The sequence below is a fragment of the Podarcis cretensis genome (genome assembly GCF_951804945.1).
Source record: "Podarcis cretensis genome assembly, chromosome: Z".
Lineage (NCBI taxonomy): Eukaryota > Metazoa > Chordata > Lepidosauria > Squamata > Lacertidae > Podarcis > Podarcis cretensis.
This window is the reverse complement of record NC_137184.1, coordinates 7,803,411-7,827,795: the sequence shown is the minus strand read 5'-3', so window position 1 is coordinate 7,827,795 and position 24,385 is coordinate 7,803,411. Positions and strand designations below refer to the sequence as shown.

General features: G+C 42.9%; 1 protein-coding gene across 6 annotated transcripts in view; it reads right to left on the bottom strand.

Moving 5' to 3' along the window:
* TNC (tenascin C) overlaps positions 1-24,385 on the bottom strand; it is an 87,265-nt gene that overhangs the window by 16,037 nt on the left and 46,843 nt on the right. For 2 of the 6 annotated variants that reach the window (XM_079961887.1, XM_079961888.1), the window contains exons 10-19: positions 21,737-22,000; positions 16,339-16,611; positions 15,165-15,437; positions 12,966-13,241; positions 11,169-11,444; positions 9,723-9,995; positions 5,716-5,988; positions 2,503-2,625; positions 1,526-1,669; positions 635-754 (exon numbers count right to left, since the gene is read on the bottom strand). In XM_079961887.1, coding sequence (XP_079818013.1) covers positions 635-754; positions 1,526-1,669; positions 2,503-2,625; positions 5,716-5,988; positions 9,723-9,995; positions 11,169-11,444; positions 12,966-13,241; positions 15,165-15,437; positions 16,339-16,611; positions 21,737-22,000 — 2,295 coding nt within the window. The remainder of the gene's footprint in view (positions 1-634; positions 755-1,525; positions 1,670-2,502; positions 2,626-5,715; positions 5,989-9,722; positions 9,996-11,168; positions 11,445-12,965; positions 13,242-15,164; positions 15,438-16,338; positions 16,612-21,736; positions 22,001-24,385) is intronic. The other 4 variants (XM_079961889.1, XM_079961890.1, XM_079961891.1 and 1 more) reach the window with 4 other exon arrangements.

The following is a 24,385-nucleotide window of genomic DNA, read 5'->3' as shown; positions in this document are numbered from 1 at the left end:
CATTGGTCCTACTCAGAGTAGACCCATTGAAACATGGCCATTGCTAAATTAGGTGCATTAATTTCAATGGGTTTACTCCAAGGACAACCCAACAATTTTAGGAGAGCTCCATGACAGAGTTAGCAAAAAGCAAATAGTGCAATTGTGGCTGGTGCCCATTGGTACTGGTAGGGCAGAAAGGAGGGAGGTCAGCAGGAGGTGAACCCAGGGCCAATGGCAGACTGAGACATCCCCTCGAGTGGTTGTAGGTAAGAAGAAAATTCCACAACTGTTTGCATTAAAAATAAACATAAAAATCCTCATCTGCATGGTAGTGTGAATTTCTCCTAATATACACATTTTGTATTCAGTTTTGCCTGACACACATTTTTACAAAGCAATATCCCCTGACATAATGCATTTTTGTTTGTTGTTATTTGTATATACACTATTCCCCCCAGCATCTGCATTTTTAGTACACGTTTCTTGGCTGGAGAACTGCATCGCAAAATCTGGAGGATTGCAGATTTTAAAATATGACTTTGTTTCAGTTCACATGCTATTTCAGAAAGTGCAAATTTGGTAGTTTTGACTTTAAAATTGGGTCGCATTTCTCCCCCAGCCCCAGCCTTACTTCAAAGCAATGTTGACTTACCACCCTCAGTAACATAGGAAATGATGTACTCATCAACAGCAGCAATTGCTGGCTGCCAAACAGCCAGTGCTTTGGAATCAGTGATGTTCACTGCCATTAGCCCTGATGGACTATCCAGAGCTACAGAGTGGGAGACAGACAGAGATAGAATGTCAGAATCTGCCTTGGTACCACTTGCTAGAACACCTGTGTGGTATCATCTGTATTACTTCCTTCAAATCCCTTCTGAAAAAAGACATACATTTTCTGTCAAGGATAGCCCTCTAGTTCCCAGTAATACAGTGGGAACTAAGTCTAAATGCATGCAACTGTAATGGCCATATCTTGCTCCCTTGTTTCTCCCAGTCTTTCTTCCCCTTTCTCCATTGTTGCCTCTGTGTCAAATTTTAGGCTGTAAGCTCCTCAGGGCAGGGATCTGCCCTTTTGTACTCTCTAAAGCAATTGTGAGGAATCTCCAGTCCGCAGGCTTAATAAAGCCACTTCGCCCAAATCATGCACACCTGACATTATATGTTACGCCAAATGGCTGAAAAAGAACAACCAGGAACCTTAAAATGAACTCTTCATTCTTCCATGGTAAGCAGGGCTTTTGCTACCAACCCCAATGTGGCTGGCTGCACTCAAAAGTGGAACTGTTTCCTGCCCCTAAACTATGTCTGCCTGCAACCCCATATTGGCAGGTATCTTCCTTTGCAATCTTGCTTGAGTCCAAAGGAAAGAATCAGGAGCACACCTGTGGTAACCAGACATCAGGTGTTTGACAGTGGTCAGCCCTATCTTTTTCTCAAAATGGCTCATCAGGAGACAGGAGCTCTGGATCCTGTTCCCTACTCCTGCTGTAAAGCATCCTGGGTACCGATCACTTAATTACCATCAACTTCTGGGACATACCTGTGGTCACAGATCCAGAAACAGGCTCACTTTCTTCAAATCCTTTGACAGAGATGATACTGACAATGTACTCCACGCCAGGGATCAGTTTTACCAGTTTAGTTCTACTCTTGCTTCCATCTACTGTCACATAATTGGGGGGACCTGGAATAGATAGTAGCTTGGATGACTGGTGGGACTAAGTGTGCAAGGTTCAGAAACCAGAAGCAAAGGCTTAAGTATTTTGTCTCCAACATTCACAATACGTTACCAGCCATAAGAGGACATAAGAGCCCTGCTGCATGAGCCAAAGGCCCATCTAGTCCAGCATCCTGTTCTCAGTGACCAATAAGATGTTTCTGAGAAGCCTACAAGAAATACATGAGCACAACAGCTCTTTCCCTACTCCTCTTCCACAGCAACTGGTATTCAAATGCATACTGCAACCAGCGCTGGGGGTAGTACACAGCCATCATGGGTATGAATTTGTCTAATCTCCCCTTAAAGACATCCAAGTGGGTGGCTGTCACAACATCTTCTGGTTGCACATTCCATAGTTCCTTTATGCACCATGAGAAGAAGTGTTTTCTTTTGTCTGTTGTGAACCTCCCAACATCCAGCTTCATTAGTATTATGAAAAAGGTAGAAACATTATTTCATCCCAAGGGTCATAGCCTTCCTCAGGTAACCTTGGGGGGTGGGGAGGCACATGCCAGCAGAGGATGGGATCAGAGACAAAAGTAGACAAAGCAACGGATGCAAATCTTATCTTACACACATACCATCTCTCTCTATGCTGCATCCAGGCAAGCAAGAGAAATGATCACAGTTCATGAACACTTTTAAGTCAGGCAAAACCATTCATGAAGGGCATAGATAAGTGCTGGTGGGAGATTGGGAGATGTGGCCTGAAAAGATTCTGAGGGCCAGGCATTTGGCCACCTCCAGTTTCCCCTCCTCTGGCCCATCCCTGTTCATACACCCTTCTTCTTCCTTACCTCCTGTAACTGGAACATAGGTAATCCGGAAGAGGTCCACCCTTGTCCGTGGGGGTGTCCAACTGACTACAGCTGAGTCTTCGGTAATATCAGAGAATGTAATTTCCTTGGGAGGTCCCATTGCTAACCAAGAGACAGACAGTAAGGCAAACAAAGAGAAGGAGTTAACAAATTGTTGCATCAGCCAGGCTGGTAGGGAAAAACACACACACACTTGGTCTCAGATTTCCAGTCCAGGAGCTACAATAAATATTTGGTCCAGTGTCATGACTGGAATGGAAAGTTCCATACCACAAAGCATTTTTACTTGGCACAGGCAAATGATTGTCTTCATGGCCAAGTTTTTGTTTTTGACAAGGATCTTGAAGTTGTAGTCAACACTGCACACAACTCCCCCATGACCCCCCAAAAAGAATTGTAATGCTCAAATCCCAAGACACCTTCTGCCAGGAGACGACATCAGGATAGCAAATGCTGCACTCAAAATGGATCATTCGTGGTCTTTGACAGTATGTCAGGTGTCATAGCTCTAGCTGAGAGATTCATGTGTTCTCAGTTGTGAACATGGAGCTCTTTTTTTGGGGAAGCCTCTGCACATTTATGCTCCAGGGCCTGGCTATCAACTTTCCCTTCTTTAGTTTCAGTATTACCCTTTTATAGAACTCAATGGGGAGGAAGGTGGGGCCAAAACTGGAATTAGTCCTCATCTGCAGTATTCACTTAAAGCAATACCATAGAAGCATAGAATTGTAGAGTGGGAAGGGACCCTGAGGGTCATCTAGTCCAACCCACTGCAAATCAGGAACATGCAGGTGTTCCATATGGGGATCAAACCTGCATCCTTGGCATTATCAGCACCACACCCTAACCAACTGTGTCATCTGATGATTAACGTACCATCCCACTTTACACAGTCATGGTTTCCTCCAAAGAATCCTGGGGACAGCAGTCTGTTAAGGCTACTGGGAGTTGTCAGGAGACCCCTTCACAGAGCTACAATACCCATATTTTCCCAGGAAGAGTGATTGCTAAACTACTTTTAGAACTGTAGTTCTGTGAGCAGACAAGGCATCTCCTAGGCACCTCACAGCACCTCCAACACACTAGTGTTACCAGGATTATTAGGGGTAAGTCATGACTGTGCATTCACGCACACACACCTAGGAGTTTCCAGTGGAAATGTAGATTGGACAGGGCATATAGTAATTATGTTTCTATTTCCCAGCTTTTTGCCTTCATAGCATTGTTGGGGCATTTTTGTCACAATGTTTATGCTGATGATTGGTATCAGATGTAGATACTCTTTGAATAGAAAAAAAAAAAAGTGGCTGATGTAAATCTGTCAGTTTTGTGTATATCCTGCCCTCTTCCCCTTGGTTAAATGTCCCTGCATACTCATTGCAGATAATGATAAAACCATGTGCAAATCAAAGCTGTTCAAGTTTACAAGTTTTCATGTCAAGATTTTTGCTACGGGTCTTACATTTCTTTTGGCAGATCAACTTGCAAAAGGGAAATAAAATGGAAGAGCTATCCAACACCCAGAAGAAGAAAATAATCTGGCAGCCCAGTATGTACATTCAGCCTTTTAACTGTAAATAGATGATTTTCCCCCAGTTGCAATGAAAACAACTTGGGGGGGGGGGTTGAATAAAAAATAAAAAATAAGCAACCCACACAAGAGATGTCCATTAGCAAGCAAGAGACAAATACCAGAAGCAAATCACATTAAAATAATCTAATAAGACATGCAAGTTAAAGTTCAACTAATTTTTTCTTCTTCTAAATTTGGAGGATGTATGTGCTTTCTTAACTTGACTTTGCTTACAAAACCCAATTCTGAAACATCTTCAGCATTTCAAGATTTGTAAGGAAAGAATGAGAAAAAGCTATCCTAAGGGCTGATGGGTGTTGGAGTCCAACAACATCTGGACCTATTTACCCTTTCCAGTCCAAAACTCAGTGCAGAAAGGATGGGGGACCCATGGCCCTCCAGGTGTCGCAGGTTTCTTTATTTGCCTTTGGGAAAATCTTTTTTGCATTAGCATCAAAATTTGGGTGTACTGACAGACCGAAAGGCATAAAATCAAAAGCTAATTACACGCCACTCACACATCATGAGGACCACGATTCCTTGATGCTCTCTGAATTGCTGCACTATAAGCAATGTTGTTGGAGATTTTAATGGACTTTTTCCTGTTACCAACTTACAGAATTAAATCCTGGGCTCCTAAGTCATTCTGAAAAGGGCTGACTCAGATTCTGTCACTGATGATGGTGGGAAGGAGGCACTGTAACAGCTAATAGATATTTATCCTGGAGAAAAGCTGTATCATAGTGGCAAAGTATTTACTTTCCATGCAGAAGGACCTAGGTTCAATCCAAGGCATCACCAAGTAGGGATTGGAATGTCTCTTGCCTGAAACCCCAGATCGGGCAGGAGCACCGACATGTCAATCACCTTGCACCATAATAACATTGACTGATTGACTTGTAGGTGTTCCTTCCAACCTGTTAAAAGCTGGCCTATGGAGTGGGGGAGAGATAGTGATAAAACAGTATTGAACTTCCTATGACATCAGGTGTGGTCTAAGTGGGCATGGTTGGAGGAAAATGATCTTGTGGTTCAAATGGGGAGGCCTGGTGGGTTAAATGTGGCCCCTGAGCCAGAGGTTCCTCAACTCTGGTGAAGACAATACTGAGTAGATGGACCATGGTCTGAGTTGTTACAGGACAGTTTCCTATGCTTAACAAGTAAAGCCACTTTGAAATAGCTGTCCTCTTTGCATGAGTTGGTCTGTGTGAAGACCTACTGACCAGTGATGGATGCATGTTCCAACAAGGATTCCACAGACCTTACACCCATTTTTGTACTTTCCAATTTTTTATGGTATGAAAAGCTAGCATTGCTTGCAGCTAAATTTTATCCTTTGGAATTAATGTACTTAAATTAGTCATGTCCATCAGTTACAAAGCCTCTGCTTTGAGTAGGACTAACACTGGTAGTTCAGAATGACAGTTGATAGTTCAGAATGACAGTTGGGCTCACATGATGGGATGCTCCTTCACCTTAAAAAATAAAGAAACAAGACCCTGCATATGGAAATGTAGCGTGTCAAGAAGAAAGGTACAGATGTGAAAGACACATGCACACATATGCAGGTGAGTGGATCATGCCTTTCTCATCCTTGCCACACTTTATCCAAACAATACCTGTTGTAGCGATTGTATTTACAGGTTGGGAACGTTGTCCACTGGTAACTCCATAGAGATCAATGTAATATCCTGTGCCTTCTTTCAGCCCTATTATATCTTGGGTGCGTTCATGGCCTGGTACAATTAGTTCCAGAGGGTCTGATACCATATTGGTGTCCCTTATTTTAAGAACAAAACTGTCAAAGGCTCCATCATCTGCCGTCCAAGACAGACGAAAGCCATCAGGGGTTGCATCTGACACCAGAAGGTTGTCCACTTCAGGTTCTGCTTCTGAAAGTGCAAGAGGGAGAGAAAGAGAAAGAAAGAAAGCAAGAGAGGGAGAAATAAGATTTTTAATTTCCTTTAAAAGAAGAAAAAGGAGGAGACTCCAAGGAGATTTGCCCCAAGTCAGATTAGCGTATGATGTAAATGTTCCCGTCACAAATTCAAAGAAGTGGAAAGAATCCGCTATCCAAAAAAAGGAGGGAAATGCATTCAGAGATTATGAGCAAGACACATTCTTATCAAAATATGTGGGTGTAGGTGCGATCACTCTTCAAGGATCCCCAAAGCAGCACGGCATAATCACTCACCATCTCCCCCTGCCATGCAATATTAAAACATGCTGGTAGTAAGCCTGATGTTCATTCGTTCTCTGTCTTCCATCAGAATCTCCTATTTTTCTGCTCATTTTTTTTAAAGAAGGTCATTAAAAGCAAAGCCACTGTAAATTATCTGAACATTGTCGTTTTCCCGGGTTCACATCAAAGCATGCCTTTGAACAAAACAACCTATTCTTCCAATTCACAAATTATAATAAGTTTGTAGCCCCTTTAGTCCAACACCCCTGATCCGGTGGTGACTGGTGGCACAGAAGACGAGGAGGCTATCAGTAGGTGGAGGTGAAGCCAATGATATGCTGAGTCAACTTATTTCAGTTTTATTCCCAACCTCCTCACTGCTGAGTTCTGCAAGACTAACACTGAGACTGGTAATAAGCAAGAAGGCAGGCAGGTGGGGATACCTGGGGTTGGTGGGGCACTGTCTTATTGAACCACCCCTTCTGCCCTATCCATACAGAAAATGGAGGGCAGGAGTGGGGAGCTTCTGCAGCCCTCCTGATGTTGTTGGGCTACTATTCCCTGTTGGCCATGCTGTATGGGACTAATGGGAGCTGAAGTCTAATAACATTTGGAGGGGCAGAGGTTTTTCATGCCCGAGCAGATGACTCTCGACTGAGGGAGAGCCTAACCAATTCCCTAGGTAGCTGGTTCTATTGTTAAGCTGCTTTCCCCTAGCAAGATGTTTTCCTATTGCTTATCTGAAACCTGATCTCCTGTAACATAAGCACAAAGTTCTAGTTCTTTTCTCTGAAGCAGATGAGAATAAATTTTTGCTCTCTTCTATGTAGCACCTCTACAGACAAATCTGATCCACATGGTGCATGTTTGACACCTGACTGAAGCAGTTTGATTAGTGATTTCACTGGAATACTAGGTTCATATTATGCATGTGCCCAGCTTGTAATGAGCATCTGGATCTCAAGATGAGCATAGTCCCAGGTGCAAAAGCTCTTATCTGGCTGTAGCATGTCCTTCCCTCCCTGGTGCCAAAATTTGAACTGGGTCAGGCCATCACAAACTAACCTTCCAGGTACATAGGCAGCACACATGTTTGTAGTGAACTAGTTTGGTTTAAGTAGTTTGGTTTCACTGAATTGTTAGAAAAAACCCTTCTGAACCACACCTGAAAGTGGTCCTCAAAAATTCTGGGTGAACTAAACATGAGTTAAGTTCATTTGGGGGTAGAAACTTTGAACAATTTCTAGTTCTTCTTCAGATTTATTTTCTTACATGTGGGTTTTGTCTGTTTATTTACTCTTTGGGCCTTTAAACGTAAACATCACAATTGGGGTGAATAAACCAAAGAACTCACAGTCTACTGTGTGTGTGTTCTGATGTCTTCTTAGTCTTAAATATATTGTATACTTCAGTTCAGCAACTTGGGAATGCTGATTTTTTTCTTTTTGCTTAGGGTTACTTTGGATGAACTTAGATGGAACTGTGAACTGAACATGAACTGAACTAGCTCATTTTGTAAAGGGACATGTGTGAACTGGAATTAGTTCCTCTGGGGACATAATAGTTCCCAAGCCCATCTGGCTGGCCACTAGTGGAAAAAGATAACTTGGCTATATGGACTTTGGGTCTGATGCAGCAGTGCACTTGTTGCACTTTTACAGGTGGAAGGAACTAAATAAAGCGGTATCACTGTTTAGCCATGCATGCTTCAAAAGCTACCAAGATTGCTGTAGCATCAATTTTCTTCCACCTTCTGGAGCTGTGTTTACTTAGCAAGATATTCTGAGATAATGAAAGAGAGATGGAGAGAGAGAACAGAAAGGCTACAAGTAAATATGGGTAGATGTCAAATAATGCTGTTAAGGATTGGAAAAATCCTTAGTTTCTTGGCTAGGAATTTTTTTAAAGGATTAAACACACACACACACACACACACACACACACACAGAGAGAGAGAGAGAGAGAGAGAGAGAGAGAAGGACGGTCAAGAGCTTCCTGCAGGGTTCTACAAGGGGCAACACTGAGACTAAAACACTGAAACCCCCTGGACTGGTTGCAAGAAAGAAGATAGGCAGGTGGGTGCTGGCTAAGTGCAGACTGAGGTTGGTGGGGCAATGCAGTGATGTGTATGATCCCCACACACTTTGACATGCACATACAAAGGACATACACAGGCAGACAACCTCCTCATCAGCTGAACAAAGCAGATCAGCTGAAGAGAGGGAATATTACTCCTGTCTATCCATTAAATGATCAATGTGATGGTAGGGAAGCATCTCCACCCATCGCAGTGCTGTGTCTACTTCCATTCCTTTTCTTTTGGCCATTGGTCTTGAGAGGGCAGGACAAATTATTTATAGAGGGCTAGATCATACCCTTGAACTAGGAGTTTGCTACTTGAGTGTGAAGGCACAAGCTACAACAACCTGGCTGCAGCTCAAAACCAGTCTAGGTCTATTTAGTGCCTAGATGGGAGATTGCCTAGGAATCCTATGTATGCTGTGCTGCGTTGAGTTCTATGGAAGAAAGACAATATATTAATCAACTAAGTAAAATCTTTCCCAATAGGATTCCAATGAAGCTGGATATCTTGGCTTACAAGGAATATGAAAGCTCAACTATGTATGCAAACTTAGATCATATTTGCCATCATTGCAGATCCTCTTGTATGAAGAAAATAGATCAGACTATCATGGAGAAGAGGTGTTTTAAGGAGTCCTGGAGTACTACCACAAAATGTTCCAAGCATTAAGATTATTCTTCCTTCAGAAGTAAGTTCCTAACACGGATTTAAATCCTTGGTCAAAGCCACTGCTGAAGCTTTCCAATGGAGACAATATGGTGGTGGGGCTAAGTTTAGTTAAATGGATATATTGATGGGTTTAGATGTGGGGTACCCTTCAGAATACTTGGTCGGCCATAATGTTCACAGCTGGTATTGTCCCTGTCATCTTTTTGCAGAATGACCTAGCCCATAGGGAGTTTAACACTCATGGAGTTCTTGAAAGCTCAAGTTTTCTTGAAGTTAACCATATCTGTGAGCCTGATCAGTGTTTGGATAGGAAAATTCTTCTCTTGCTGTGTACCTCATGCAATCTGCTTTTCCAAAAGTAGAATAAATAAACAAGGGAAGAGAAGTAGAATGTATAAACAAAGATTCAATCAATGAGGATACATTGAAACTCCCCCTTTGGATAAGGGTTCAAAGACATCTGAACAAATCAACATCTGTTGGTTCTCTCAGTTTGGTTCTCCAAGAGACAGGAAAAATAGGGCATCCAAGAAAGAGAAGTATGGGAGTCATGTTAGTGGATGTGTCAGTAGCCAGTGATGAGGGAAACCATGGCTGGTCACCAAATGAGGCATTAAAATAAAAAGTGTCCAGAGGAAGGATGAAGAAAGTGTGCATTAGAGGTAGAGAACATTCCAGTTGCATTAAAGTACCTGTTAGAGCAACAACACTTAAGGGCCTAGTTTGACGACCATGAGCAAAACCGTAAAGCACAACCTCATAGCCAATGCCAGTTATGAGACCTCTAAGTGTCAGCTGACGCTGGGCTCCTGAGAGGAGGAACTCCTGGGGGTCCAGCAGTTTGCCAGAATCCACCACGATTATTAGAAAGCTGTCAAAGGCATTCTCTGATGCCATCCAGGACACTGTAAAGCCATATGGATTAATGCCTGAGACAGTGAGGTTTTCCAGTGGGGGCAAGGGCTCTGAAAGAAGGGGAAGGTGTGAAAAACACAAAGGAGAAAAAAAAAGAGTTAGATAAGACAGTGCGTGTAACTTGATATAAACCACAGGTCTGCATGGGGGAGCAGGGGAAACTAGCAACTATTACAGTGTAGTATTAATGGTGAAATAATTGAATATAGTTTTCAAGGTAGATTCATACATGCATATCCATCACTCAGTGGGCTGTATCCAATGCCAGTCCTACTCAGTATAGACCTGTTGAAATCAATGAACTGAATAATTTGGGTCTACTCTGAAGAGAACTTAGTTTGGGTACAATCCAATATCTCCATGGATAGCACAGTCAAGTTTCATGATGTGGTCCATGTTAGCTGCATAAAGGGTTATGCCGCAGTTTGAGACCAGGTTATTAGAAGACCCATCAACACCTGCATGGACCTGTCCTAGTCATAACCGAGACTATGGAAGCTCTGCTTCAGTGCCTCCTAAGATCTATGGCCGTGTTTCCCAAACTTGGGTCTCCAGCTGTTTTTGGACTACAGTTCCCACCATCCCTGACCACTGGTCCTGCTGGCTGGGGATGATGAGAGTTGTAGTCCAAAAACAGCTGGAGATGCAAGTTTGGGAAACACTGATTTATGATGGTGGTAGACAAACTTCAGTGTGTTTACTCAGAAGTAAGTCTCAGTGTGGTCAGTGGAACTTGCTTCCAAGTAATTGTGTATAGCAGCAGAGAACCTGTGGCTCTTTAGACGTTGTTAGACATCATCCCTGACAATTGGCCATGTTGGCTGGGATTGATGGCAATTTTAGCCCAACAATATCTGTCTAAAACCTCTGGCAAAGGAGAATTTACCACCTTCCAAGGCAGACCAAGATCTCATGACTACAATTACATGAAGATGGAGATCATATTAACCGTCAATGTTTTCTTCTCCAGACACATAGTAATATAAATTTAGTATTGTCCATTGCCTACTGCTGTTTGGTTTAAAACAAACAAACAGGCAACCCTCAATTGAAAGTCAATCAACTTTGCTCCACAAAGCTGTAATCCATCAACATTCTTAGATATGGGATAGGCAGTACATGGTGAAAATGCTGCAATCATAATTGCCAATTCATTTAATCCAAATAGGAGGGGAATGGAAGGGGTGGGGGGAACAAACACCCAATGTCTTTTAAATGGGTACCTGTCATCAACAAAGAGATGAGAGACTCAGTGTGTCTCCCGCCTGTGGTTGTGCCCTGAATGTTAATGTCATAATCAGTATAATCTACTGAGCCTGAGACGAGAGTGTCATGAGCCTCTCCTGACACCGAAAGCTTCTGAGACTCCCGGAACAAATGGGAATCTCTAACATTTACAGCCAACTTTGCAAAAGGCCCATCTCTTGTGGTCCAGGAGAGGTTGAATGTGTTGGCCTTAGCATTTGTGAGTGTAAGCATGCCCAGCTGTGGTTCGACCTCTGAAGAAAAAGGGAACACAAAAAGCGGAAAGAGAAAAGCATTACTGGTTGGCAGCCATGTGGTGGTAGAGAAAACAGAAGGTGCATCACTTAATCAACAACATGTGAGGTTCCCCACCCCTGGCACAAAACCACTAAGTCCAGAGTATAAAAATGACATAACTTGCATCAATGGATGGTCTGCTCATCTAGGAGAGCCCCCCCCCCAATAAGTCTCCCTTCTCTTTCCCCAAGGTAAGATGTTTTATTTTTTGCCCCAGGAATGGAAGGGAGAAAGATGGGTGTGAGCAGGGACCAAAGCAGAACTGAAGCAGGTACCAGCTCCCAAGAAGCTGTGCTTGCCTCAGCACTGCTTGCTGCATGTGTGAAACCTAACTGACCCCAATTAAGGACTCATGCTAGAACTGCCCTCATGCTGCCATATGGTGACAAAGCAGTGTTGGCATGGTTTTGTAATGCTCATGTGCCTTTAAAGAAACAAGCTCAATGTGATCTCATGATCACCTGAAGATGGTGGAATGTACAGCAACACAGAAGACAGATATAGCACCACCAGACTTAACATGCAAGTTTGAAATAGTTTCCCCAACATTTCTCCACCACTTGGACATTGTCAAAGCATGCTTTTCTGGTCAGATCAGGCATAGCCCTTGGAACTTAAAGGCTCCTGCATGCAATGCAAAATGAAAGAATCCTGTCAGGCAAGACATACAGTAGGATCTTGGTTACCCTGGAGGTGCCTTTGTTAGCAAAACACGCTGGCATCTTGTGGAAGGTATGTTATCATCCTAACCCCAATCAAGGGTGATTGGTAGAAGTGACTGTACTCTTGGGCTGGAAGCTCAAGAAAGAGATGGGCTTTGCTTTTCCATTCCAAGTATTGACTCAGCATAATAATATATGCAGAGATGCCAGGCAAATGAGACTCTTGATATGTATAATGGAATTGGTACCAACCATGCAGCTTCCCACCTCTCTTTGGTTGATACATTTCAATACTGAAAATACAAGTAACTGAGGTGTCTTCTAGGTCCAACAGCAGAACACTGATATGTGCCATCATAAAGCAAGGTGGCATGCAAAGATTTATCTCTCAGGATGACAAGAACTGTGGGATAGCAAGGCCTCATGATGAAAACATCAAGACAGGAAGAAGAAAGACAGAAGAAGTGCAATGATGGTCAGTGATGGGAGATCGGATGCAGTGATGCTCTAGAAAAATGTCTGCTGGAACAAGTACATACACATATATTTATATATGCATATATGTATGTTGTAAGTAGCACACACACATACACACACATATGTGATGTAGATTAGCATGTGTGCATATATAGAAGAAGTCCTTAATTGTTGGGACACAACAGTTGTAACAATATTGTCCTCCTTTCAGGTTTACTCCAGTTCTGAGAAATAAGCACCCTTTCTAAATTAAGGCAGGAAGGAAAATATCATACTTGGGGAAACTGCACTTATGAGTAAAAGGAATCAGAGAAAAGGCAAACCTTGGAGGTGATATACCTGTGGTAGCCCATGTCGTCAAGGTCTGGCTACTTTGCCCATCAACCAAGCCATGAAGCTGGAGGGTATAATTAGAGTTCGGTCTGAGATTGATGAGGACAAAGCTCCGAGAGTCCCCCGGCACTGTGTGCTGCTGGGAGTCCAGAGACTGGCTGTTGGTGTTTCTAACATCTAAGAGGAAATGGTCAAAGGCAACGTCCTGCGCTTCCCACATGAGGGACAGGCTGTCAGAGGAAGTATCTGAAACTGTGAGTTTGCTAAGGAGATGTGCAGTTACTATGAGGAAAAAACACATTGGAATCAACATGGGCAAAACTTCCAAGGTGGAATATAATAACAGAAGAACTCAAGGATGCAGAAGAAACATGACCGGTGGAATCCTACCTGTAAACTTTGGGTTGTATCCGGCTAAATCCTACTGAGCATATATCCACTGAATTTAATGGACTTAAGTTAGTCACTGGGTCTACTCTGAGTAGAGCTAACATTTAAAGCAACCTTTAAAGGGTGCTTTTTGGTTGGCCAACTTATACAATGGCAAAAATACAGGAAAGCAGTAGGTAGCATTGAGACGACTAGAACTGGAAAATGAATCAATTTTAAAGAGATATATACACAGAATTCTAACCCATGGGCTTTTCTCACATCGAACTGCCTCTTGTATTGAGAACCTACTCCTGTCTAAACTATGTGCACTGTTGGTTTGTTTTTGTTTTTTGTTTTAAAAAGTCTGGATAATTATATACAAAATTATGTTTAAAAATATATTTATGCATATATTTGTGACAATACCCATAAAATGTCAAGCCTCATGCTGTACTCTGTTTCCTCTGGACACTCTTATACATATATTGAAACATATGCATTTTGATATCAACATGGTGCTCTCCAGGTTTTGTTGGACTACTAGTCCCACATAGACTGTGCTAGCTGAGACTGCTTTATAGAGTTATGTGTGTTGCTGTGCCTATCTATTTATGTGCAGGTTACTTCAGTAAATCTTTAGTAAATCTGGGGGGGGGGTATATTATGTGTATAATATTATATGTATAATGGGAAACTTCATAACTTCATATTTTTAGTGAAACTGGGGTGGGTGGAGACTTTATTGTTAAGATTAAGGCCCCACCTGCACTACACATTTTTAACACGTCAAGGGTGCCAAGAATTGTTAAGAAACCTCTATTCTCTTCACAGAGATACAATTCCCAGAGTTCTCTGGGAACAGTGATTTGTTGTTATACTCATTAGTTCTTCACATGTATAACCAACATCTGCAAGGGGCTACAGAAGATGCTAGATGTGGCTACATATATTCAGCACACTTTCCATTCTCTTTCCTATGAACCTTTGGAGGATCAATAGAAAGTATAATCTACCTTAGAAAAAACTACTTAGAAATTTCCCAAGTCCATCAAAATAGGATATTGTGATGGACTAACAAACATTTCTATTCTCATTTTCCCTTAAAGTGGATGTGTTCTACAGTTCTAGAAAAAATGGCTGCTTTTCTTCATGGAACATAATAAAATCTCTGCTGCACCACAGCAAAGTCCCAAAATTTAAATAGGCATTGAGTGAATTATTATTATTGGTCCTAAATCTGCCACCAGCCATCTTCACCAGATAACCCTTACTTTCAGTGTTTATAAGAGAGGAAGAAAAACTTATCTCTGTTACAAAATTGTAAGAAGAGCTCTATTGGATTAAAGCCAAAGGCCTACCATAGTCCACCATCTTGTTAACGCAATCTGTGATTCCCCACGACTGGTATTCAGAGGCATACAGACTAGAGGGAGAACTTGGCCATTGTGTCTCATGATAGTCTTACCCTCCATGAATTTGTGTACTCCTCTTTTAAAGCCATCCAAGTTGGTGACCATCGTTACCTCTTTCATAATTAAACAATGACTTTACAAGTGGCATACACAAATAGTTAATTTTCTTCTTTATTGCCCCTTCTCCCTACCAAAAAAAAAGAAAAGAAAAGAAAAGAAAGAAAAGAAAGCCCATGAAAAAAGCTCCAGATATCTTTTCATGTAAGGGAACACTTCAGCACACTTACAATTTTGGTTGTCCATTTCTGCAATTCACCAGAAGGCAATAGGAAGTGTGAAAGAGTAAATGGTGCTGAGGTTAAGGACGGTCTTGAAAAGGAAACTGAATAACACATGATACACATGAGGTAGGATCATATACCTGTAGTAGCTGTAGCGGTTAATGCCTGAGTACGGAAACCACGAGTAACTCCATAGAGGTAGATAATGAAATTAGTTTTAGGGGACAGCCCTGAGATATGAGCAGCCTTTAAATTGCCTGATATGTTGTATTCCATGGGTTCCAGCAACCTGTTGGAATCAATAATTTCAATGATAAAGCTCTCGAAGTTTCCTTTGGTGGTGATCCAGGAGAGATTGAAGCCTTCAGGGGTGATGCCCCAAACTGTTAAGTTGCTGACTTCGGGCTTCATCGCTGAAGAAGGGAAACAACATTGAATTTGATTTTAATTTTGATTTTAACTGAAAGTTCAAAGTCTGTTCTATTTGACTTCAAGTCCCGAGCTGAACAATGCAGGAGATGAAATGGGGGAGAGACCAGCTCAAGCAAGCAAATAAGGAAAGAAGCTAAAAGCCAATGCAAAATAGATGTTGAAGATAATCAAGGCCCCCATGCGTAGAAGCAGAATGCAGAGCAGCTCCCTAGGAATGATTTTGAGACTTCTCCTATGCACAACTCTAGAGAGGAAAGTTGCAATAATATCTGTTAGATCACACACACACACACACACACACACACACACACACACAAAATAAGATGGGAGAAAACTCTCAGGAAATAGCTGCACATTTTTGAAACACTTGCAAAGAAACTTTGTAAATACTGTACTGAGCTGATAGCATATGGAGTGGAAGAAGAGGCATATTATGCTGCCTGGAGATCTTCAGAATACAGATGATTATAAAAGAAATTAAATGCAGAGGGAAGTGCCTTCGAGCATAGATTTAGGACTATGGTTTTCATGCTGGAAGATTACTTTAATCTACAGCCAAGCCTCAGTTCCTTTCACTCAGTTCCTCAATATTCTGCTAGGGATGTTCTTCAAATAAGGAAAGCATCACAACTGATAAACCCCGTCTCTGTTTTTTAGATGAAAATAGCAGGGAAGCAAGTAGCATGTCAGAAAGTGGTTCCACGGGTTACCATGAAATGAAATAGTCAACCTACAGGAGATTTGCTTGTCATTAGGGAGGGATGGAAACAATGCAGGGTTGAGCAGATGCCATTCTCTCTCTTTCTGCAAAAGAAGGAAGGAAGGAAGCAAGAAATGGTGGCTGAAACAGGTGAGCAGATGCAAAAAAAGAGAAGAAGATACCTGTCATGGATTCAACTGAAAGGGGCTTTGTTCTGTAGCCCCGAGTCACACCATAGAGAGTGATAGTGTAAAGAGTGCTTGGCAGGAGGCCAGTAAGATTCGCAAATCGCAAATAGCCTGGGATGGTGATATTATGTCCATTTTCTGGCTGGTTTGGCTCCTGCACCTGCATGACAAAGTTCTCAAAGGCCCCTTCTCCAGCCGTCCAGGTGAGCTGGAATCCATCCCAGTGAACCTCTGAGACTGATAAATTCCCCAGCTCAGGCTCTTTTTCTAGATATAAAGGACAGAGAGCCAAATTGGTTAATCAGATTTGAAGGTCAAAGCAAGCAAGCAAAGGAGTGATGAGGTACCGCCTGTCTCAAAGCTTTCATGATACTGAGTTCCATTTTTACCTGGTTACGTATTTATGAGCTCATCTCCCTTTCACTTATACACACACTTCAAGAGCTATATGTCCTAGGAGACAACCTGGGGATAAGATTTCCAAAGGAGATTCAGGAACACAGCTGAGGAAGTAGACATCAGCGAAGCCACCTATAAACCTTGATAGCCTCAGTAAAGTTACAGCTTTCTAGCAAGCAAGAATATTAAGTTGTGGGATCTAAAAAGGCAATTCAGGGACTGATTTCCATCTGAAATTCATTTTGCAAGAAACACACATACAGTCTGCTGCTTTACATTAACCATTAACAATTCAATATTTGCTCCCCCAAAGCTATTACATGAATGCAGTAACGAATGAGGTAAATGAGGTAAATATTTTATTGTGGGGACCAAAGCCCCCACAGCCCCTAGGATTTGACTCCTATGTTTTCAAGGAAGGGAGTGGATAGTGCTCCCTATATCTCCATATTAGTTGTCTTCTATTGGCAAGGGGAGAGAGTCCTGTTTTCATAGTGAACATCAATTTCATATTTTCTGGGATACAGTGGTTAAATGGATAAAATGTCATGCTTTCAGCAACTAAGAAAACAGATTTTCCTAATATAATGCATTTTTGTATGTTATTTTCACTAATATGCATGCTCCTGTAAACATTATACTATTATATGCATATTTGTACACATTTTTTGGCTGGGGAACTACATCACAAGATTCAGAGCAGTATGAATTTTGATGGTTGTGCTTCAATTCACATTATTTTGCGAAAGTGTGAATTTGGCAGGTTTATCTTTAAATGCAAACTGAATCCTGTTTCTTCCCCATCCTAGTAACAACCCAGTGCATGACCTGTTTCTATAACATTGCCAAAGTAAAGCAGGCATGAGCTTGGACTGAGAGCTACATGTAGCTATTCTGAGCTCTCTAAAAGGAAGAATGGGGTAGAAATATAATAAATATGAGAAATATAGAGGCCTAGATGAGGCGACAGTAGCCAGACATAGCAGGTAGATTAAGAAAAGAATAAATACAGTCTTGAGTTAAGAGCTTCTTGGATGGACAACAGATATCTGGCTATAAACATTCCTTCCAAAAATGAAATTCCTCTATTTATTATACTCTAAGCAAAGCCTCCAGCTTCTGCTGCTGCCATTTCTATATATGGTTCATATTGTTCATATTGAGAATATGAATGCTATAAAGAATTTAAATGTGATCCCTCACTGTTACTTCAGCCATAGCTCAGCGGGAGAACATCTGCCTTGCATGCAGAAGGTCCCAGATTCAACCCCGAACATCTCCAGGTAGGGCAACGAATGTGTCCTGAGTGGACAGCTATTACCAGGCAATTGGGGACAATAGTGTGCTAGATGGACCAATGGTCTGCTTCACTCTAGGGCAGCTTCCTATCTCCCTAAATCATACCAGATGGGAATGCTTTCCTGGATGCTGACTGGGGTAAATCTGTCTTCTTTACTACCTAAAGAGATGGACCTGAAACCTCAGGGAGTGGCTGTTAGTCAGTATTGACAGCACAGGGCCTAGATGCAGTGGTTTTCTTTCTCCCAGGAATCAGCCAACCCTTTACAATGGAGTAGGAACTTCCTGCTGCTGAGGAGGTGAAGAGTATGAAGCATTTTTACTGATGTTAATGAAAACCTTGGAACTATTCATACCATTTCTTTTTCTAGTGCCCCAATCCCACAAAACAAATCCAACTAAGTTCTGCTAAGAGTAGACCCACTAAAATCAATGTACCTAAGTTATTCATGCTCCTTATTTCCCAGAGTGTGACTGACATCGGCTTCAGCTCCTAAAAGCCCACTCATGTTTTGCTTTGGAGGAATGCTATCAAATTGCCCCCATCTTTGCTTCCATGGGTTGTTCCTGGGGGACATCAACTTAAGAATCACAGAAGCCAATTCAGAAAGCCAAGCCTGGGTTACTCAAGCTGCCTGATGCTAAAGGAGAACAAAGGGACTCAGTGTCATTTCACAGCAGAAGGGGTGAAGCAACATGTCTTGTATGATTTGGCTCAGGATGGAAGATTCCTTGCCTTAGAGGCAATCAAGGGAATATAATAAGGGAACAATCACCTCCCTGAGTCACATCCCAGCATCCTTCCGGGCCCTTGTTTGAATGGTCCTCCTGGTGCTTATATATTGGGGCAAGCGCAACTTCACTTGGAGGCAGAGGGAGACAGAACAGCAGCTAGCAGAACTTTGATGCAAGAGCTCCTGTACTTATCAGTACTTCCACGGAACCAACTTGGGCCCCAGGTTATGGGTGCCCAGTGCACGTGACGTCATGATGTCACATTGCAATGTGACATCATTACGTCACACACATTCCCCGGCCTCAGAACCCGATTTCCCGTGGCACTGGAAGTCAGGTTCTGAGACCTCACAAGGCCTAGGACAGCATCTCTGAGGTCTCACAAGGCCTCGGACATGACTTCCGGTGCTTCATGAGGCACCAGAAGTTGAGTCAGGGTCCCTGCGGTGTGGGTGCTCGGGCACTCAGAGCCCCCTATAGTTGGTGCCCCTGTCCAGCAGGAAGAGGTGGGTGGGGAAGAAATAACTCTGGGCTGACTATCACTGATAAATAAAACGTGCACGTGACGTCATGATGTCACATTGCAATGTGACATCATTACGTCACACACATTCCCTGGCCTCAGAACCCGATTTCCCGTGGCACTGGAAGTCAGGTTCTGAGACCTCACAAGGCCTAGGACAGCATCTCTGAGGTCTCACAAGGCCTCGGACATGACTTCCGGTGCTTCATGAGGCACCAGAAGTTGAGTCAGGGTCCCTGCGGTGTGGGTGCTCGGGCACTCAGAGCCCCCTATAGTTGGTGCCCCTGTCCAGCAGGAAGAGGTGGGTGGGGAAGAAATAACTCTGGGCTGACTATCACTGATAAATAAAAAACAAGAAAACCCTAGGTGGTTTAGGCTTTGATGCCAGAAATGTCCAGATTTGGACATCTGAGCTCACTTGTTTATACAACTTTTGCTCAGACCTCATTTATATAATCCCTAGAAGAATATGGAACACAGGAAGCTGGCTTTTACTGTGTCAGACCTTTGGCCCATCTAACTCAGTATTGTCTACATAGTGTTGTGACCAATGTAAGTCCTATTCAGAGTAGACCTACTGTAATTAATGAACATGGCTAACTTGGATTCCTTGATCTAAATGGGCGTGCTCCCAGTTCAATACAACTCACTGACTGGCAACAGTTCTCCAGGGTTTCAGGCCAGAGTCTCCTATAGCCCTACCTGGAAATTCTGGGGGATTGAAGCTGGGAATTTCTACATGCAAAGCATGTGCTCTACCACAGAGCTACAGCCCTTTCCCCTGGAAGATGGGAAGCTGCCTTATACAATTGCTCAATCTACTCTGTATAGTTTACACTGGCAGTGGCTGTCCAGGACTTCAGGCAGGAGTCTCTCCCAGCCCTAGCTAGAGATGCCAGGGGTTGAATGTGCAGTCTTCTGCATGCAAATCAGGTGCCCTACCACTGAGCAGGAATGGGAATGCCCCTCAGAATCTGGACCTTCCTCATATAGAAGTTGACAGATAAAACTAGGCAAGATGAGAGCAATGAATACCTTCCCACCATCCCTTTCCACAATAGACCTTTACGTACCCAATAATTTATTTCATGCAGAGAGATTCCAGTTATTTATAGCATGTGCATTTTTTAGAGTTTTGCCTTGGCAGATGGTTAAAAGAAACTGTCTGTCTTGAAATTTTCAAATGATTGGTATTGGATATGAGACTCTAGAAGAAAGCCCTTTCCCTTCCTTGTGGTCCCTAAGTACTCAATACCTAAATGGGGGAAATGTGGAGCATGTGCTAATTTGGGGAACATCTGCATTTCACTGTCCTGGGTTCTCAAAACCAGATGGGACTATAGAGGTGAAGAAAAAACCTTCCATGTGGTGTTAATGAGCTGCCCATGCCAGTCCCCCACCATCAAAGAACTCTATTTTTTATTGCTGAAACATAAAAGGAACAATGGGGATTTCATTAACATCCAGACACTAATCTGAATATCAAGGCACATCTTGTAAATATGTACAGAAGGAAACTTTGATCTTGTTACTTCTTTAGCTGCACAGACCACCAAAACTGGAGCTAAAGACTTGGAGTGGCTGCCTGGGAAACTCATTCCTGAAAAGTTCTTTCCTAGAAAGAAGATGCTGTTATCATATTTATGGTTGCAAACATTAATCAGATGTAAGCTTGTGCCTTTGATGGTTTCTCTCCCAGTGAATGAGCTTTTGCATGACAAGGGCCATATTCACACCATACATTTAGAGCACTATAGCACCATGTTAAACAGTCATAGCTTCCACCAAAGCTACCAGTCCCAGACTTCCCAGTGAAGAGAGGTTGATTGTTAGACCACTCTAGAAACTGTAGCTCTGCAAGGGGAGGGGGGGTCTCCTAAGAAATGTCAGCACCCATAATGAATTACAGTTCTCAGATTGTTTTTAAATTGGCTATTTAAAGTTGTATCATAGTGCTTTAAATTTAAGGTGTGAATAGGGCTAAGTTCAGTGTCCCTAACCTGTCCCAAGTCAATCTAGAAGACTATTTAATGTGGCAGCTTGAATCGCCATGCAAATAACCGCACAGTGTCCTGGTTCCATCCTTTGCAAAAGAGGCGTATTACAGGGCTCATCTTTGGGGTCAAAGCACATTTGCTGCTCATGTGCCTGCCCACTGGAACTCTTGAAACATTAAAATGATGCAAACATAAGCTAGAGCAAGAGGGAAGTGGGGCTGATGACAGAAAAGGCTGCCTGTCTTTTTTTTTTTTTGTCTGCTGTACCCACACCCCATAGCAATTTAAGCCTACAATTTGGTTGGAGGCATGAACTGAAGGGTCGGAGCCAAAGGGTCAGTGTACAAGGGGCTATTGGCTTCAGGCCCTCAGCCATGGGCTGTAAACCATTGTGCAATCCAAGAACCTATTTGGGGAGATGCAAACACAAGGCACGTACCAGTAGAGCCAACCACTGTTGCAGGCTTGCTCTTGTGCCTGCCCTTCTCTGCCACAAGGTTGATGGTGTACTCTGTCCCAGCATCTAGGGACCTTAGGATGTGAGACGTGCTATCGGCAGGAATCTCCATTTCATTCTTCCTTCCATCAGGGGTTGTGTAAGTAAGGCGATAGCGATCAATTTTAGCCCGGGGTATTTTCCACCGCAAAGTGAGAGTTGTCTCGGTAGGATCAGTGATTTCCAAGTCCTTGGGACGATCCAGATCTGTGTGCAAATAGAAATAAGAGAATTGTAGAGTTGAGGGACCATTTTGGGCCATGTAGATCAATCTATTTAACAAGGCTCAGTTAATGAACAATTGTGTTTGGGTGGAGCTGGAGCAGTATATTCTGTTGATCCTGTTCTTCTGAACTACAAGCTGTGTAAAAAGTGCAGAGAGAGGTTGAGTCTCCTTCTACTGAGAACTGTTATTGGAAGATTCCCAAACATTTGGTACTGTATTGCTTAAGAAATGTTTCCTCCTATATTACTGAAAAGGGTTGTGGGGGTTGCAGGGGTGTGGAAGCAAAAAATGTAATGCATGTTGGGTACAGATACCCCCCCCCCCCAAAGTGAACAGTATGGTACAAGTCCGCTCACCTTCTATGGTGGGCAGCATTGTGGCCAGGTATCCAGGCCCATGCAGTGATCCCGTGGGGGGACAGGTTTTGACACCCCCCTCATTGCCATCTCAGCCATGTCACCAACGTTTGAATTGCAGCAAGGGCAAAATGACCTCAGTGCATTTTAAGCAGCTAATGTGACCATACTGTACCCTTAAACACATTACATCTAGTAAGTACTTATCCTCTTCAGTGCAACAATCCCATGGATATTCAAAGAGTAATACCATTCTTTTAAAATCTTTGAATCCCCTTTGGCAGGTTTGGGAAACCTCAGGCTGGAGATCTGAACACAGCCCTCAAGGCCTCTCTCTCCAACCCTCAAGACTGGGATACTTCCCAGGGCACACCCCTCACTAGTCTTGCTTCACAAACTCCTCGAGTCTTTCTGCCTGGTGAAAATGTGTCTTTCTTGAACTCTAATAATGCAATTATCAGACTGCCTACATGGAGGAGATGGAGGGGTATGTGTGTCTAGAAACTGTATAATGGTGGCATTTACATTTGCTGTTCAACATACTTCTGTATCCTGCCCCGACTCCATAGACCTGTGGCCCTCAAAAGGTTGCTCAGAAGGGAATGTGGCCCTCAGGCTGAAAAGGGTTCCCCATCCCTGCCCTATGATGAAATTGTTAGTTGCGCAAACAGTGTTGCCTCTGCAAACCCTTAGATAGATCCTGTTGCTTGGCTGCAATTTTGTATGAGCTTTTGGGATACATTTCCTGATATAAGATACAGTGGTGAGCAGATGGCCTGCAGTTCAGACCTGGCCTAGTGACAACCACTGGTTGACCACCACTATTAGTGATTTGAAAGAAACTTTTTAGTCCATGCCAATGTCCTCTTCAGAAGTGGCTTCAAGAGGGAGGTAAAACAGCCCTACCCACATACCAGTTTTCTGACTCCCCTCTCTATTCCAGGACAGGCATAGTGCCAGTTAGAAATTTGCTGATACAGGAGGAAAGAGTGCAGTGTGCTCCAAATTTACGTGGCTTTATGCGTGACAGAGCCTAGCAAGCTCTCTCTGCAATTTTGAAATGTACATATATCCGCAGAACGTTGGCACAATATTTATCCATTTTTTTTAAATCACTGGTCTAGTTCAGTCCTGGGAACTTTGTTCTCTGTAGTTCCCTCTGTATTGAAAAAGGTATTGGTTCTAATCTAGATAATGTGAGTTGTACTCTTAAGAGTGCAGAAAAATCATTTGTGAAAGCATGTGGGATATTCTGAATGTTCATTCACCTGGTGCCCAAGGTAATTTAGCACTTCCTATGTGAATGCACACTGCATCCAACAAAAACACTGGCCTGGTTTGTATGTAATAAGCAAACACGTAGGCTCCCTGGCAGGAGAATGAAGCCAGTTTGCTTCTCCCCAGCCATTTTGGTGCTGTGCTGTGCCAAACTAAGCCATGGTTTGGCTCAGCATGTCATCCAAGCTTTGAGCCAGGATTTAGCTCTCTCCAAACAGACCATGAGCTCATACAGGTTTGCTCTATAGTTTACAGCTTGTGGAGAGAGTTAAAGCACAAGCCCAGGTTTGAATGACCCTCTAACCACAGTTTAGCTAAGCATAGCAGCAAAGTGAGCAGGGAGGTGTAAGGCAGCCATGATCTCCTCTCTGGAAACCTGCACATTTGCTTATTTGCACCATACCACTATTTGGCTCAGGGTTACATACAAATGGGGAAAATGTGGGTTTCAAAGAGGTCTGTCTACAAGTTTTGGAAACCAATATCACAAGAAGGGAACCCCAACTATACATGCAAGTCCTGGTTTAAGTGGGCTGTGGTGATGGTCTACAGTCTCACTAACTGCCAGCCCATTACAGAAAAAATAAATGATAATAATACTTATAATGATTCCTGTTTTCACTGGCTCCCCTTATTTTTCTAGGGCCCAGGGGCCAAATGTGGCCCTCCAAGCCTCTCTATCCAGCCCACAGGACTCCTCCCCAGGCCATACCTTCTCCTCAATGCCCATCT